The sequence below is a fragment of the Cucurbitaria berberidis genome (genome assembly GCF_010015615.1).
Source record: "Cucurbitaria berberidis CBS 394.84 unplaced genomic scaffold K460scaffold_1, whole genome shotgun sequence".
NCBI classification, from domain to species: Eukaryota; Fungi; Ascomycota; class Dothideomycetes; order Pleosporales; family Cucurbitariaceae; genus Cucurbitaria; species Cucurbitaria berberidis.
Genome location: NW_024468935.1, coordinates 979,935 through 996,075, shown reverse-complemented (window position 1 = coordinate 996,075; position 16,141 = coordinate 979,935). Strand labels below are relative to the sequence as shown.

The following is a 16,141-nucleotide window of genomic DNA, read 5'->3' as shown; positions in this document are numbered from 1 at the left end:
CAAGAACATGGGCGACGACAAAAGGCACTAGCCGCAGCATGCCTCTCTAGGCCCGCAGTGCGAAACACATGGCGACATGCACGTCCACGCCCTCATGGGATTAAGTTGGCTTGGCTTACGCCGGCGCCCACGAGGCATCCCTGCAGCGAGCGGAGTCGTCCTCAGCCTGCCGCCCCCTGTCCGCCGTGAGACGTGCCGACCACTACGCCGCACACCGACAAGGTGGACCATCCGTGGGCCTGGGAGCTACGACGAAAGGACTGGTCTACATTCCCGACTGTGGCAGAGGGGCTTCCTACTATCTGCTATGCAGCGAAGCAGAAAAAAGCTTGCTGCATCATGGCGGCGGCGGCGGCGGCGGCAGCGGGACACCACATCCCCCCATATCGTATTCACCCAGCACCATGTCTCGTTCCGTCACAGCAGCCACTACGCACACGCCAGACAAAGCACCCAATGCGGCCTTCTTTGTTGCACGTCTGCGTCTGCGTCTGCGCGCAACAGCGGTACGCCCAATGACACACCTGCTGCCATCGTCTGCCCGTGCTCCCTGTGCTCTGTTGGGAAGACCATGGCTCTCCAAATAGGCCCCAGGGCCGTCGGCACATGCTACAGCAGCGCTCAAGACAGAAAAGCGTCGTTGCGCGCGCACAACAGCCTCTTACACCTCAGCAACACACCCAGGTTTCGCATGCTGCACCGCCGTTTGGCTCAACGCTCCCCCAGCGCCCGTTTTGGCGTAACGTCTGGTGGCGAGCGAGCGATCCCATCCATTCCACACGCTGCTGGCCCACGAACTGGTTACGCTGCCTGCACGATCGAGGGCCTAAGCCGACACCTGCCAATCGCGACACCACCACTCCCTTGTCGTGCAACACGTCGACGACGTTGAGAGGCCCGGAGCTTTTTGCTCGTGTTGCCGCAAGAACGTGGAATGCACGTTGCACCCTTGCTTCACACAAACGCCAAACTTGGTCGTCAGCTTTCCCCCCGACCTGCAGCTTGCACCACGCTGACAAAAGCATTCTTGTCCTGGCTCCATTTTCTCACCACATCATGTCAACCCATTCCTCGGCAGATCGGCGCATGCGTCGATCCATGCCTAATTGGCAAACGTGGAACAACGTGGAACCCCTCTTGTCGACATGTGTCGTTTCTCAGCCTAGACACGAGCTTTGCCGCATTTCCACGTGTACCACCCCGGCCCAAGTCGACATGTCATGTCGTTGGTCTTCCATGCGAGACATCCCTCGTGTAAGCACTTCCTTGACTGTGGCTCGTACTGCCTCTCCGCCATGCTGGGCCCTTTTCACCACCTCGCCATGTCTATCATTGTCGTTTTCGGCCACGCTCCGAACCATTCTCCAACGCGTAAACCTAACCTTCAGGGGCAGTTGATATGGAGAAACAAGCGTCGACTACCAATCAGCACTCTATGGATTCGATAGCCAATGTCTCCAAGCGAAGCAAGCATTACCACACGTATTGTATATGCTCCTCAACACTCCAGCCTTCCGCCCTGCAGATGGTCCAAATCTCGGACCGTGCACCACACGTGCGACATGGGAAAAAGCAAGCACGCTTGCGTTTCAGGGGCCGGTGTGCCACCCCATCTGCCAATCGGCCTAGTCTCCGAGTTATTTTGGATTGCCGATGATGAGCAGGATGAAAAATGCCATCTCCGTCAGACTTCGCATCATCACCGCCTTGCCGAGAGCTGTTGGCGGAGATGATGAGATGCCCATCCTTCCCGCTCAGATTCCGCTTTTAGCAACCTTTCATGTCGACCGCGCTACCCGCCAGCGGAATCTGAGCTTGTATTCGCCAAGCCCAGCGGAAATGGTAATATTTTCAGGGGCGGATCATCACTTCCACTGTCGCCCTTTATCACCCTTCCAGAACCTCGCCTTTTTCGAAGCGACGCTGGACAGCTTCTCCCGCCGCCAGAGATGCCTAGCTGCCGCATGCAAATGCCGTAACCCACTATGCTGATATAGGGGTCTTTACAAAAACAAACCTGTTCGACCGCTCTAGGCGCAAGGAAGATATGCGTCAGTTCACCTTCCTGGCAAAGCCCGATTGTGACCGCACAAGGCGAGGATCCCCAGCGCTTACGGTAGAAATACGATGGTCTGGTGAACTGAGTCATGGGCGGCACCGTCAAGATAACTCCGCGTAGTGCCGGCGGCTCCAACACGTGGTCATCGGCCCGCTGGCGGCAATGACGGTGCTTTTTTGCTTAACGCACTCGCTCGTGTGTGACAAGGCGTGCCGTCGTCGCCCACATGTTCCATCTGGACCAAACTCGTCGGCTGTCTCCTTCCGTCGATATCGATGCCGATGCAACGATTCCCCTCGCTAGATGCCACTCAGCACTACTGCAGGCGTCGCGTGGTTGACAGCTTAGCGCACCTTTTTTTTTCGTCGGCAGGGACGGGCCTTCGATATGGCGACTTCTCTCAACGTGGCTTTTCGAAACGTATGCTCCCTAACACCCATCTCATTTGCAGCATGTTTCAACAGGGGTTGCCTGTTGCTTTGTGCACGACGCCGATATTGTGCGCAACTCTCACCTGTCTCTAAATCTGAAGCTCCCGCCAGCTCCCTATTCTGGCTTCTTTTCATAAGCATTAGTTCTCGAGTGGGGCGGCTGCGCAAGTCGCCCGTCTCAGAAATGTCGGTGAGACGGCCGGCGTTGACGAAAGATAAAGGATAGTAGTATGGGATTTCATGATCCTGGAAGGTCACGAGTTGAACAGGATCCTCTTTCAATTTGTGGAGACACGCCTAGACCCTAGCCTGCTTTTTGAGGTGGGAAGCGGACCCTCGATATTTTCCTAGTGTAGTGCTGCAAGAGGCGGTTATCGTCAACCAGCATGGGGAGGCGCGCCCACGGCGAGAATCGGCAGCGAATCTCAGACGCGGTGGCGTAAGATCTTCCGGTTCCACGTGAAGTGTTGCAGCCGTGCAGAATGGTGGCGATTGGTGGCGGCTCTCAACGACAGGTATCGCGACGATGACATGATGTGAATGCGCGAGGAATGTCTGTTCGTCTGACTCGGTCGTCGTAGACTCGGTTGTATTCTCTCCGAGCTTCCACGGCCGTATCTCTGCCAAGCTCCACGACGTTCCTTAGTGTAATGCACGTGTTGAAAGGGATTGTGTGTAGTGTCGGCAAGAGATGGCTTCTCGGATCTAGGTATGCATCCCGTGTGCCTTGGTGCATATCGAGGGTGGCCTGTTGAGGTCGGTCGAGGTCGGTCGAGGTCGGTGGCTTCGGGTCTGAAGTACGGCGCCTGCATCTGCACACGTACGAGGAAAATGATATTTGCTTATTGGCGTCTGCCTCGCAGGTCTCATGTCATTTGCTCACGTAAGAAAGTACGCTTTTCAGGCGTATGATTCTGATTGTCCGCATCATCCTACTCACACTTGTCAGGCAAGAGGTCCGTGGCCTCAAATATCGATACGAAGGCATTGAAGGCGGCGGTAGGCAGCCAATAGGCCCATATAGAAAGCTGTAATGGGGCCGTGGTGGCGGCGGCGAGGTGTATGCGGTACGTGGGTCAGTCGCGTTAGTGGTGAGTGTGGGAAAGGTCTATCAAAATCACAGTCAAGCCTCAGCAGCAAGTTTATCAGTGGCTGCAACAGCAGCACAAGGCAATGGGCACTCTTGTAAGGGTGCAATACACATACCCTCCTTGGTGTAGTATTGTCAGTCTATCCCCGAGCCTCGCAAGACAGAGCTTCTGAACAGTTCAGCCACTCTACGCCACTGGGCATCGGCTCAGGCTTATGGAGGTATCACTAATCACTTAAGGAGATCCAAAGGGCCCCACTTCGTTCACGTTGCATCTCCAGAGCCTTTTTTAGGCATGATAATACCGCCCTACCAAGTAGAGGTGTTTCACAGTCTACATAGGTCCAGGCACTGTGACATGAAGTATGGATTGTCATTGCGAAGCCTCGTGTCAACGCTCAAGAGATCACGTGTGTTGAAATGCCCTCTAGACTGATACACTCGGATCACGCATGCATAATTAAGATGAGACACCATTGAAGGCCCTTTCATTAAATTACGATTTCACAGCCTCCTTGCACCAGTGTTACATGTAAGCATTATGATACAATGCGTGCTGTTCTCGAACTAGTCGTTACTAAAATACTCGAGTTAATTGCAACTTTGCTCTCTTCGCTTCAAAGTCAACTGCTTCGTCTCCAAACCCCAATCCGTCTCAAACCAGCTGACTGTATCCCGAGGAACTGGAAAACATGGATTGAAGGGCGTATGCGGTCGTGTATACAAAGGATAAGCACTTCCAAGACACTGGTGTCCACGGTGCAGAGTTAGCTGCGGAAGCAGGCGAACCCGCTTGTATATATGTAATTCCGCCAATGGAAGACTGAGCATCTGTATCCATATTCCTGCCAAGCTGTATAGGCCGATGCAAGACTGAGGACGTCCTTGAGGAAGAATGCGACCCTGATAAAGGCTCCTCCAAAGTCCCCGCCTTTAACATAACGATCATCCGCATGTACTTACGCAAGAGTTTCACGGAGTGCTGCCCGAATCTTCACAGGAGGCCAGCACCACGTACAATGCTCCAGGCTACCCATTGTCGCCCGCACACATACCTCGATGTACAAAGGCTCACGCATTTTGGGCGAATCGGGCTCCAACAGCACAACAGGCGTAACGACATGTTCCCATCTTACAATATTTAGAGATTTCCAGACAATATTGCCGTGAGTTCCGTTCATCGGCTGGGTTAAACTAAACATTACCGTCCACCTTCTTGATGCGCAGGAATGGTAATCGAGGTATATATTTTCCGAAATCAAGACCAGTGCACCTTGAGTAGATGATCGAGGGTCGTTAGGAGGATTTCCAGAGCACCTACGCCTTAGTTGAGCTATCACAGGTTCCGTGAAAGGGTCGTTAGGTAGCATGACCCCTGTGCCGGGCTGCAAGGGGCATATGTTGCGTGAGAAAGGTTTGTATATGTACCGGTTCTGATCGGCTTCCATATCTTCTAGAGATCGTTGGGTCTACCTAGACATTGTCCCTCCTGCTAGTTTCAAGATGCTGAGACCCTTGTGTATCGTGCCTTCGTCAGCGCGTAGAAGTACGCGATATCTAGCTCTATGCCAATGACGGCACCGGGTGCTCAAAGAAGCCATCCTGGCGTTTATGTCCATGAAAGTAGAGTAGGGGATATGTCGACCGTGGACACGTAGTGTACTTTGCCTGAGATAAGTGAATCTTGTGACTGCCTACGAGAATACTGGGTCGGGTCGCACGGAGGGTGTGTAGGCGACGCGAGAGAGAGCCCAGGTATCCACAGTATTGTGTGTGGATGCGATGAGCCCGAGATGCTAGATATGACCACCTATCCTCTGAGAAGTGTGTGTTTTGTCCGCACACTCTCGCGCTTGGTGATGGGTGGTGATGTTGATAGGCCTTACGGTGGGTCTTCTGCTCCATAGCTCACTCTTGACGGCCCAAGTCGTATGACCTGACTGATATCTGCGACCCTAAGTTTGATATTTTGGGATAGTAGCGGTTGATGCGCTTTTGTACGTTAGCCATGATATATCTTTTTGAGCTGTAGCTTGGCGACGCTTTATCGAGTCGGCGACTATGAGATGATAATATATGGTTGAAAGGATCGGAATGGCCAAAAGATCACACAGGCGAAAGTCCAGCGTGAGTTTGAGAGTATACTAGTATACTAGATTAGAAGCTGTATGACAGAGGCGCTGTGAAAGACCTGTCATTGGTTATCTATAAACTGAACTATTTCGTCCTCTAGTACGTGAAAGCCCGATATGGCGGATCCTTCTATAAGTTATGGACTAGTGATTAAAGAATGAAACCTTCGGGGTCCTAGGAGAATCGATAGCTAGTTTACAAGTGAATATCAGTACGTCTCCTTAGCCTCGCCGTGACTGCCGTCAAATCACCCCAGCGACTTTGGTGGCATCCACGTCAGCAACAAGAAAAGAAAACATTGAACTCCACGATGCTGTAGAGCAGGATAAAAGCTATATAATGGAATACAGATATCAGGATGGGATCTGCCAAGCTGCCCTGCTCTTATAGCTCTTGGTATGATTATAGATAAAGAATATCCTCTTCTAGGAAGGTGTATCCACCTTGAGCGTAGCAGAAGCATAGCTAACAGGAAATCCTTGATATATCGCGTAGCTCGAAAATCAGTATATAGTGGCTGATAGCTTCGAGCAGACGGGAGGATTCTCGGTCTGGCCTTGTCGTATCGTCCGATATTGAAGAATGCACAATGTCGTGGAAGTAGTTCTTAGGCAAATGAACGGAGGTTAGGCGGAACCGGAGTTGGCGCGAGGTGACGTAATCGCGCTTCGCCTTTCAGCCAACGTCACGCTCAAACCTCTACGCTTGCACTCTAACTTGAAAGTTTTCTGCAAGTCATAATCGCTTGTAAGATAACTCTTGAATATTTGACTTGATCTAACCAACATTCCTCCTCATTATTGGATAGGTGCTGCATTTATGCAGACTCGCACGGTGTTTCAAAGAGCCAGAGACCTTCAGGCATGTCGCCAGCGGTGGCATGGCCGTGATAGAAGCGACTACCGGGGACCTTCTAGCTTACGCTATTGGCTTTCGGCATAGTCAGGAAAGGAGATAAGAGCTAGGGACCTTCAGGCATATTGCCAGCGGTGGTATAGCCGAGATAGAAGTAACTACCGGGGACCTTCTGGCTTACGCCATTGGCTTTCGGCATAGTCAGGAAATAAGAGCTAGGGACCTTCAGGCATATTGCCAGCGGTGGTATAGCTGTGATGCGACGCACTACCATCACTCTCTACCAGCAGACTCCAAAGAATGGTCGCGTCATGATGAGCTTTGAGTACCAGGCACTTTCAGACATATGCTATCGGTGGCGTTTGGTATCGTCGAAATATAGGTGCCAGAGACTTTTCGCCATGAGCTGTCAGTAGCAATTGGCGTTGTCGAGGGTGTTGAGGATTGCTGCTCAATAGGGTCTATTTTTGGCGATCAACTGAGTAGACTCAGCATCAAACTTCACCGGCGTCTGACCCCACTTCTCGAGGTGCGCGAACTCGATAGAGTACTCTGCGTTACGCCCGATATTGACATAGGTACGCTTAGGAAACTTGCCGGAGCCGGGTTCGAGCGTTGCAAGCCGAGTATGAGGATGTGGCCTTATGTCCTCCATGTTGTCGGCAAGAACAAAGAACTTCCAATGCTCGGGCTTCCTGTGATCCTCAACTCTCTGGCTACCAAAACTGGTGCATAGCCGAATGTACACGCACTCCTTGCCGTCGTCGTCCAAAAACATGCCGGTAATCACCGCTGGGTGACCCCATGGGTTCTCGTTCTCGTCGCCACCCAACTTCTCATAAATAATAGAGCCGGAGGGAGGCAACTGGACAGGCAGGAATACGACGTTACCGGGCAGGTTGTCATCGTACTTTGGTAACGACGTTACCTTACTGGGCTGTAGCGGAGCGCCGGTCCGCCAGTTTCTGCTTTGTGCCCAGGGAGCCTGGGATTCACCTGAAGATGGTGATGAAGAGTAGCGTCGCCAGGGGAGTGGAGACCTGGGAGGGGTGCTGGTTGGAGAAGCCGAGGGTGGAGTTGGAGGAGGAGTGATCGGCTTCCACCCTTTCAGGCCTCCACCAAGAGTTGACTTCTTCGAAGTGGCGGCGGTATTGAGAGCGAAATAGCCCATAGGACCAGAGATGGAAGTAGCCATGTCGAAGAAGATATAGTATTCGACGAGAGATTAAGAGTAAGGTGGTATTAAAGCTGTACAGCTAAAATTCCCTAGAACCAGAAGAGATAGAAGATGGATGAATGATGTTCTTGCTTCTAAAAGGCACCATGCCCTTTTTAACAGGTTGTATATCATCTGTAAGTGCAATGCAATCAGTGGCTCCAACTCAAACCAACATAGATCCAGGATTTGCGTTCAATATTATTGCGATTAACCTAACATAGTGATTCTGATTGGTACCGCAGATCCTGTCTCAACACAAATCTTACGACTGAGCAAGTTAAACCCTTTTCCGATGCCAAATTTCTGACAACATCTTACTCTAATAGGCCATAAACACAGCCCACCATTGGACAATATGATGTTCTGGTAAACACAACCAAGAGCTTAGCACATTCAATATTGCATATATTGAGAAGGTTTCATCACGGCACGAGAAGGACCATATCTCACATACCACATGCTTCCGCTAGAAGTGCACAGAGACCTGTGCCAAGCCTAAATATTGGAAATAGTGACGAAAGTCATAGTTAAACCTCATCGCATTGGTGCCCCAGAAGTACATGCGCTCGGACATAATCAAACAAAGAGCATGATTACTCTCTGAACCATGTCCAGGCTCAAGTAGTACCCCTTCCAGGCGCTGCCAGAAAAGCTGTTTTCAATGAGTAGGAAGTACCGTGGTCCTGTTGCGCTGTTTAGATCTCGCGAAAGGACTAACCAATAATTTTCTTCGTTCGAGGCAGTAGCAATGTGCTTAGATGGATCTTGATCCGATATGGGGAAATTGCGGGAGAGTGGAGCACCATGAGTGGCGGCAAGAACTAGGAAAGATGACACATGGCCGAAAAGAGCAAAAAGGGCTCTTGCTAGAATGTTCTCACACGAGCACGTTAATCATGAATGCTAGCGAGGTATACTGGGAGTATGGGACCCAATGAGAGAGACTGAGTATTCGATAGTCAATCAATTGGAAACAAACACTTCACTTGTGTGATATGGAGGACAACGACGAAAAATGGACGCTATGGAGTTGATTCGGGTTGATGTATATACCAAAAGCCTGAAACTGTATGAACCAATAGTTCAAAGCAACAAGTTACATTTGTAAGCATGTCCTTAAAAGAATAATATGTATTTGCAAGCAGCACAGTAAATATAATGCTAGGGAGCCCGTGTTTACACCAAAGCGACGAGACTGGTATGAGTAGGTGTCAGCCTAGCAAGATGAACGAGCGCATAACAGCCACAACAACAAGCAGGACACTAATCCCTTCGTCTGTCATGTGGCAAGCGCCTCTATTTACTTAAAGTTTATCAGTGAGCATCTATCTACCAACTTACACTTGAGTCGTATTTCTTCTTCGTATCTCATGCACACCACGCATCTACGCCGCTCCATCCAACCCATTTGCTTTCATCGGGAGCAAAGGATTACGGTGACGACAATCACCAGTTGAGTCGAGGCCCGGGATGAAGCACGGGACGAGGTGGTCAACGAGGTGGTCAACGAGGTATGATTAGCGAACGATAGAGGTTTCAAGATTTACCGCTTCCTCTTCGGGGCAATTGCCTACGCCTTTGGTTAGCTTTCTAGCTTCTAGGCGTAGGAGCAAGACAAGCTGGATAGTGTGTCGTTCAGTATGTTCGAGCTCTTCGAGACCAGCCTATAGTCGCTTGAATCAGTCATGAAAGAAGTGCCCGGTATGTTGACTGGGGCGAAGTGAGAAGAATCAAACCGAGTCCACCATCCTTACTGTAGTGGGGTTGTTCACGAAGGTGACCTCGGTGATTTGAAAGATTGCTATGCCATTCAAGGTTCAGTAAAGACACAGTGATGCGGTCAGGAACGTATTGGATCAAAGAGGTAGACAGAATGTGGTAGACTTCTTCCCATGTCGGTAAGGGCTCGAAGCTGAACCGTCATCAGTTCGAGATTTTCGTTTCTTCCGCAGCTCACCATCACCCAGTAGGGTTAAAACAAGGTAGGCATGAATTGAACGGTTGCCAAGAATTAAGAGTGTGCTCAGGTAAGTAGATATGATGCCTGGTACCCCAAGATGGCGATGCAGTCGTGGAAGTTAACATGCTGGACTGTGTACGTGTGTACGGGGAGTTTTAGGGCATCACAGTGCGCTCCCAGAATTACGCTTTTCGAAGTATTTCATTGACCCGCCGACCTAACATATCTCATGACGCCGTCATTGGGTTTCCAGGAGGGCCCGTATGCAAGCCGTGTCACGAAATGGTCGTGACTATTTCTACCCCAGCATTGGGAATATGCCGCTGATCCGTGTTGCAACCCCGAGGGCAAATGTCGAAGAAAGGAACGAAAGAAGATGCTTAGTCGAAGAGACCGAAGCCCATGTCGTCGTCTGACTCCTCCTTCTCTGTGGTGGGGGTTAGTATCCGCTCTTTGCTGAACCGTGGTAGCTGTTGCGGTGAACGTACCCTCTTCCTTCTCCTCCTCTGCGGGTGCGGCGTCACCGCCAGCAGCGGCGGCACCGCCAGCACCAGCACCAGGAGCAGCGGCAGCGCCGCCGCCTGAGCCGACGTTCAGAAGCAGGTCCTTGACATCCTTGCCCTCAAGAGCCTATTCACATATCAGAAATTGTTCCGTGTCCCAGAGATCTCGAGCGTGCGCACCTTAGCGAAAAGGGTTGTCCAGATGGGCTCGACCTCCTCGATCTTTGCGGCCTTGATGAGAGACTGGAGCTTGTCGGCCTGGTGAGGTCAGTGATTGTGCCCGCAGATTGCACTCAGAAGTCATACAGTGATATCGACGCCGTCATCGGCGAGGATGAGAGCGGCGTAAGAGGTTGCAAGCTCGGAGGTAGACATTGCGACGTTCGTGGATCGTGATATGGTCGTGAGTCGAGGTGGGAGAGTTCGCGATTGACAAGCAATTCGAATTACGGTCGTGGCTCCAGAATACTAAGCGAGCGAATGGCAGCGTCGTGTGCGAAGGCAAACCCGCTAATCTATATCCAGCCTAGCGTGCTCCCGGTCGCAACTGCCCCTCCCAAGTGACGTCCGAACACTTCCCCGCTATATCTCGGCTTGCTCATACGACTACCGGCAAAGCCGCAAAATCTCACTCCTGCAGGCCTCTACCACACGCGAAGTCATCCCATTGCCGCCAAAAGATCCACGGAATTGTCAACAGTCAACGTCTGCGGCCCACCATGACGGACTCTCCCCTTCCGCGCATCCCGTTGGACCCGAAGGAACAGCCGATTCTCGACAAGCTGGAAATGATACGGACTCAGCTCCAATTGTTAAAACGGGACCGATCAACTTACTTCAAAAGCCAAGATATTCTCAGTCTATATGACCAGGTCATCGAACAAGTGAAGATTCTGAACGAAATCCGAGTGACGAAGCGCCTCGAGCAGAACAAGGGTATGTCACGTTATCAGCTCTTGCCGGAGGCCAACGTCGCTAACCCACCGATCCTGATAACAGTCGATTATATGCTTGACGACTGCTTCCAGCTTATCTCACTTGCATATTTGACAGTAGGCAAGAATCATGAGCCACCAGCCGTGTATGTTTCAACCATCTTCCCCAATGTGCATGCGCTGATATCGTTGACTTAGATATTCATACATTTCGACAATTAAGGTAAATACGATTCTTTGAAGTCACTCTGATACAACACTAAACACACCGCAGCGTCTCCTGGATCATCTGAAGGAAGCAACATTCTACTCGCCAAAAGACTTGGAAGCCCTCGACAAGAACCTGCAAGACTGCCACCGCTATGTCGAACGAAGTCGAGACGAGCATACCCCACATTTACTCACTCTTCTTGATGCTCGCATTCAAGTATGCGAAGAAACCTTGTCCGAGCTGAAGCTCAATCTTTCTGGACTCACTCCCGAGCTGAAGCCAAAGTGGGAAAGGTTAGTATCTGTATTGAGATGTCTGGCTGGCTGCAACACCAGATCAAAGGTAAAATTCTGCCTACTGCCTTTTGGCCAAATGCTGACTGTTCTCCAGTTTCCCCTCGATGAAGTCAATGAATACGAAATTGAGCTCAAGCGGCTTCAAGAAGAACTCAAGGAATATGGCATCTATGCATATGAGACGACTGGAAGCACAGAAGAGAAGCTGGCGGAGATGGTGGACAAGGTGCAACTCGTTGCCGCGCATCCCGAGCCGGCGCCTGAAGCGAAGACACTTATTGGGACGCTGTTGCGACGAAACCTACTCTGGGTCGCTTTGATCAAGCTAAAGTTAGTTCACCCCTGCGAAATTAAAGCTGCTAGCTGACCTGAAAATAGACAAGGCCGGATATCACCTGCTTTCCAGGATACATATGACAAGCTCCTTGCCATTCGAAACAAGCTCGAGAAGCTCACCCTTACGCAAGCATGGTCTCTGCGTGAGACAGATCTCTGGGACTTCCAGCGTCAACTCGATCGTGTTGATGAAGCGCGGATTGACGGCAACTTTATCGATGCTCTAGGGCGACCTTCGGAGATATACGAGCAGAGAGTAAGCACGCACAATTCATGCACATGTTGCAGGGCTAACGTTCATGCAGACATTACTCTACTTGCTCCGAAAGAACTACTCTCTCATCTATCAGTTGCTCCTAACCTCTGAACCAGTTTCTGAAGCGCTGCTACCAATCTACAACCAACTAACTACTCTGCGAAAATGCTTGCAGGAAGTGAAGAATCTGGGTGGTGTTTCTTCACCGAGAGAACTTTACCCATACAGCATGAAGGTTTGCAACCCAGGATATCGCCATAGTCTCTTCCCTGCTGACCATACTGTAGTTGAATTCCATTGACAACATGCGCGTCGACGGCAAGTTCATGGTCGGCGACGAGATCCCTGATGGGCAAGGCCGCGTGACACAACTCCTCGAGGACTGTTTCGAGCTTGCATACGATCTGAGAAACGACGCAGAGGAAAGCAGCTCAGCAGATGCGACACCTCAAAGCGAGCCCCCCAACGAGTCCGTCACCGCATAGCTTTTTCGCAACTTGACACGATAGCGCTATTAGATTCGGCGTACATTCTGGCTCTGGAGGCTTCTTCGTTTAGTTGCACTGTCCTTTCAACAGTACTCATATTCACATTTACCTTTTAATATGGCTGTATCATCCATAGTAGCTCAATTTCCTCTTCCGGTGGGGTAGGAGGCGGCTTATCAGCGTCCTTAAAGGTTAGATGGCTCCCATATGATATGCCTTCGGTGGTTAGCAGTTTTTCAAGCGTATCCCAGTGCCTTTTGCTACTTACACAACTCCTCGCCCGCGGGTATGTCTCGAAGCGCTTGGTAGGTAATGAACAAGCGACTAGTATCTCGCACCCATCCTACGTTTTGCTCTTGTGTCGAGTGGTTGAACATAGAGCCGAGGCCAAATATGACAGCTTGCGCAACCTTAGTCTTGCCGTTCGAGTCTACGACGGGCCAGTTGCTACGAATGAATTAGGTTCTCCATACATCCGATAAGCTTCCCGGGCATGGCAACACGGCTGTTGTACCCTCGTCAGGGCTGAAGAGCCCTGGTCTTTCCACCAAAATCGACCAGACATAGGAGAACACCTCGGATCTATCTATGAAGAGAAACTCGGACAAATGCACAAGACGGAACTTGGACGTACTATGTGTAGTGGTAAAGTGAGGTATGTTCAATATGGGTCTTATTCTCTTCCGACCCTAAGACTAAAGCAGGGCAGACATCTATTACGGCCCCCGCCGGTATGTCTTTTGTTGCGAATACGCCACGACCTAAATCATGTCCTTAGTGCCTTGTCTCGACGTGTAAAACTTGTGTGTGAAGACGAGTAATCGAACCTTTTGGAGTATCGCTCTTGATCACCAGATCGGGACAACGCTGTAGCGGAATATCCGTTTTCTCCACAACAATACCCATGATGAATGTACCAAAGCTTCAGACCCCGGACGCAATATGGTGGTCTTCGGCTGGAGACCGAGTTTTGTGTCTATCAAGGGTCCAGCGCACGGACCAATGATGCCCCACACGAAGCTCAAGCTCGCTCCCAGCACCATCACCTTTCACTCGGACTTCAACTGGAGACTGAGTTTGGCTCACCTGCGGAATCAACCTCACATGGGCGACTCACTCAAGGCACCGCATTCGGTGAGTTTGAAGGTTCTGCGGTAAGTTAGCTCATTAGTCTCACAAAGCTGTTGAGCCCTATACCCGCATCCACCTGAGTATGTATACAGAGCTTCATAGAGCTTTACGGAGGACAATCGGGCTTCGGAAATAGTCTACTTCGGATGGCCATGATTACGTTATTCGTTGTCATAACTACTATCGGCATGAACACGAGCTCATTGCATCTCTAGGCTATCCCGTCCATCTCTCGCGACGCAGTATCCGCTCCCAAACCCGACCAACCTCGGAATCTCCCCCAAAGCCTCCCTCGCCTACCCCTCGCAAAATGGCACAGAGGACAAATTCATCCTCAGCCCCGTGCTCAACCTCCCCGAAGCGTTTGGCTCCGCTTACGTGGGCGAGACGTTCAGTTGCACACTCTGCGCAAACAATGAGCTCGATACTTTAGATACTACAAAGGTAGTCAGCGGGGTGAGGATACAGGGCGATATGCAAACCCCTTCGAACCCTACAGGCTCACCGTTGGACCTTGCTGGTTCGTTGGATGATGGCGATAATACAGTTTCGCCAGGACCGGGCGAGTCGTTACAACGCATCTTAAGGTTTGAACTTAAGGAGGAGGGAAACCATGTCCTTGCAGTTACTGTCACGTATACGGAGACAGCTCTAGGAGAAGGCAAGGCCGCAAGTGGACGAGTGCGGACGTTCCGCAAGCTTTATCAGTTTGTCGCGCAGCAATTGCTCAGTGTTAGGACAAAAGCTGGGGAGGTAAGCCAGAAAGACGGACCATCGAGGTACCTTCTGGAAGCTCAACTGGAGAACATGGGCGAAGCTGCAGTCTGTCTCGAGGTACGTAAATGGCTTGGCAGAGCCATGGTTTACCGCTGTTTTCCTCCATTTATCTCAGACGAACCCATGCTACAGCCTCGCTTTCCCTAGATTCCCTCACCCGCTTCACATCAGCGCTAGCCTAATCGTAGATTTCGATTGTGCAGCATCTCTACATTCCGGGACGGCGTTCCGTCGCTCCCAGACAACCAACCAACCACCAGCCATGTACTCGGAAACTCTCAGATCCTGGCTAACACGAAATAGGCCGTCAATGTTAACCCGAAACCTCCTTTAAAATCGACATCCCTAAACTGGGACATGAATCCACTAGGATCACATCAACATAATAATCCCATATTGAGTCCTCGCGATGTTATCCAGGTGGCTTTCCTGCTGAATCAGGAATCTAACATGGAGGAAGGGGTTGACGGAACGGCTCCGGGAGACAACAAAAGGGTGCTGGGACAACTCGCCATCCAATGGCGAAGTGCATTGGGTGATCGTGGGTCTTTGAGTACCGGCTGGCTGACGGCGCGGCAATGAACAAGTCGCATTGCGATTAATTTTGCGCGGTCCAGCCACCCAAGAGCAGAGATTGTTTAATCCTCACAAACTCACGGCACGCACGCTCGCCTCTAGCTCACGACACGTAAGGTGGTGGTCCCAGCAAGTCCAATCAGCCGCGCGTCCGTGTTCCGGAAACTACTCCGGAGTGTGACAGGCTTGGTGAACACGCCAGATGAGCGTGTGGCTCACCAAAACCTGATTGATGGTGTAGATCGATGCGGGTACGACAGTGCAAAATGACACGATCGTGAAGCACCGCAGAGATGTTAGGGAAAGAAGGGCTGGGGCTCTGCGGGAGATTGCCTGGTTAATCTCGGATTGACTTTCAAAGCGGATGTCGTACAGTAGTACATGGGTACCTGCGACACAGTATAGGCCGCTGGCCGGAATGTGGAGGAGGGGTGACCCCCACCTCTAGGTTCATCGACAGGGTGAAGCGACCGAACAAGCCATGGATGGGTGTTTACTAAGTAATTACTTAGTAATTTAGTAATTACTATTTAGTAAAGCCTAATTAGGTATAGTACCTAGTAATTACTAAAAAAAAAATTTAGTAATTACTAAATAGTAATTACTAAAAAAAAAATTTAGTAATTACTAAATAGTAATTACTAATTAATACTATTTAGTAATTTAAAAAAAAAAAAACTTTTTAATAAAATATTAAAATATATAAATTTTACTATATTAATATTATATTAAAATGTTAAATATAGTACTTAAATTATAGTTTTATACTAATATAAATATATAATAAGTAGCTAAAATAAGTAAATAGCTAGCTTTTATTAAAATTTTACTAAAATTATAACTATATATAATTATATATACTATTAAAAATAATAATTAATATTT

At 50.1% G+C, this 16,141-nt stretch overlaps 6 protein-coding genes across 6 annotated transcripts; 3 read left to right on the top strand and 3 right to left on the bottom strand.

The window, feature by feature from the left end:
* The first annotated feature begins 10 nt into the window (after window positions 1–10).
* On the top strand, window positions 11–1,056 carry K460DRAFT_7156 (uncharacterized protein). The gene has a single exon (XM_040938648.1). The coding sequence runs from the start codon at window positions 77–79 to the stop codon at window positions 890–892; it is 816 nt and encodes a 271-aa protein (XP_040792505.1). The 5' UTR covers window positions 11–76; the 3' UTR covers window positions 893–1,056.
* A 5,963-nt stretch (window positions 1,057–7,019) lies between these two features.
* K460DRAFT_275235 (uncharacterized protein) lies at window positions 7,020–7,739 on the bottom strand (the record flags this gene model as incomplete). The annotated part of the gene is made up of 1 exon (XM_040928022.1): window positions 7,020–7,739. One exon carries the CDS (start codon window positions 7,737–7,739, stop codon window positions 7,020–7,022), a length of 720 nt encoding a protein of 239 aa, XP_040792504.1.
* A 2,388-nt stretch (window positions 7,740–10,127) lies between these two features.
* Window positions 10,128–10,625, bottom strand: K460DRAFT_272350 (ribosomal protein 60S; the record flags this gene model as incomplete). Its single annotated transcript, XM_040927791.1, has 4 exons — window positions 10,128–10,174; window positions 10,236–10,377; window positions 10,431–10,508; window positions 10,557–10,625. The coding sequence occupies 4 exons, from the start codon at window positions 10,623–10,625 to the stop codon at window positions 10,128–10,130; spliced, it is 336 nt and encodes a 111-aa protein (XP_040792503.1).
* Window positions 10,626–10,967: 342 nt separating this feature from the next.
* Window positions 10,968–12,973, top strand: K460DRAFT_360791 (uncharacterized protein; the record flags this gene model as incomplete). Its single annotated transcript, XM_040932336.1, has 8 exons — window positions 10,968–11,186; window positions 11,250–11,331; window positions 11,384–11,408; window positions 11,460–11,738; window positions 11,787–12,022; window positions 12,071–12,284; window positions 12,334–12,519; window positions 12,572–12,973. Coding segments are annotated over 8 exons (1,439 nt in total), but the record flags the coding sequence as incomplete, so codon positions are not given.
* On the bottom strand, window positions 12,885–13,678 carry K460DRAFT_273469 (protein methyltransferase; the record flags this gene model as incomplete). Its single annotated transcript, XM_040927881.1, has 4 exons — window positions 12,885–12,988; window positions 13,041–13,219; window positions 13,407–13,533; window positions 13,600–13,678. 4 exons carry the CDS (start codon window positions 13,676–13,678, stop codon window positions 12,885–12,887), a joined length of 489 nt encoding a protein of 162 aa, XP_040792501.1.
* A 149-nt stretch (window positions 13,679–13,827) lies between these two features.
* On the top strand, window positions 13,828–15,748 carry K460DRAFT_360786 (uncharacterized protein). The gene is made up of 3 exons (XM_040932335.1): window positions 13,828–13,926; window positions 14,119–14,737; window positions 14,984–15,748. The coding sequence occupies exons 1-3, from the start codon at window positions 13,877–13,879 to the stop codon at window positions 15,260–15,262; spliced, it is 948 nt and encodes a 315-aa protein (XP_040792500.1). The 5' UTR covers window positions 13,828–13,876; the 3' UTR covers window positions 15,263–15,748.
* The last annotated feature ends 393 nt before the right edge of the window (window positions 15,749–16,141 follow it).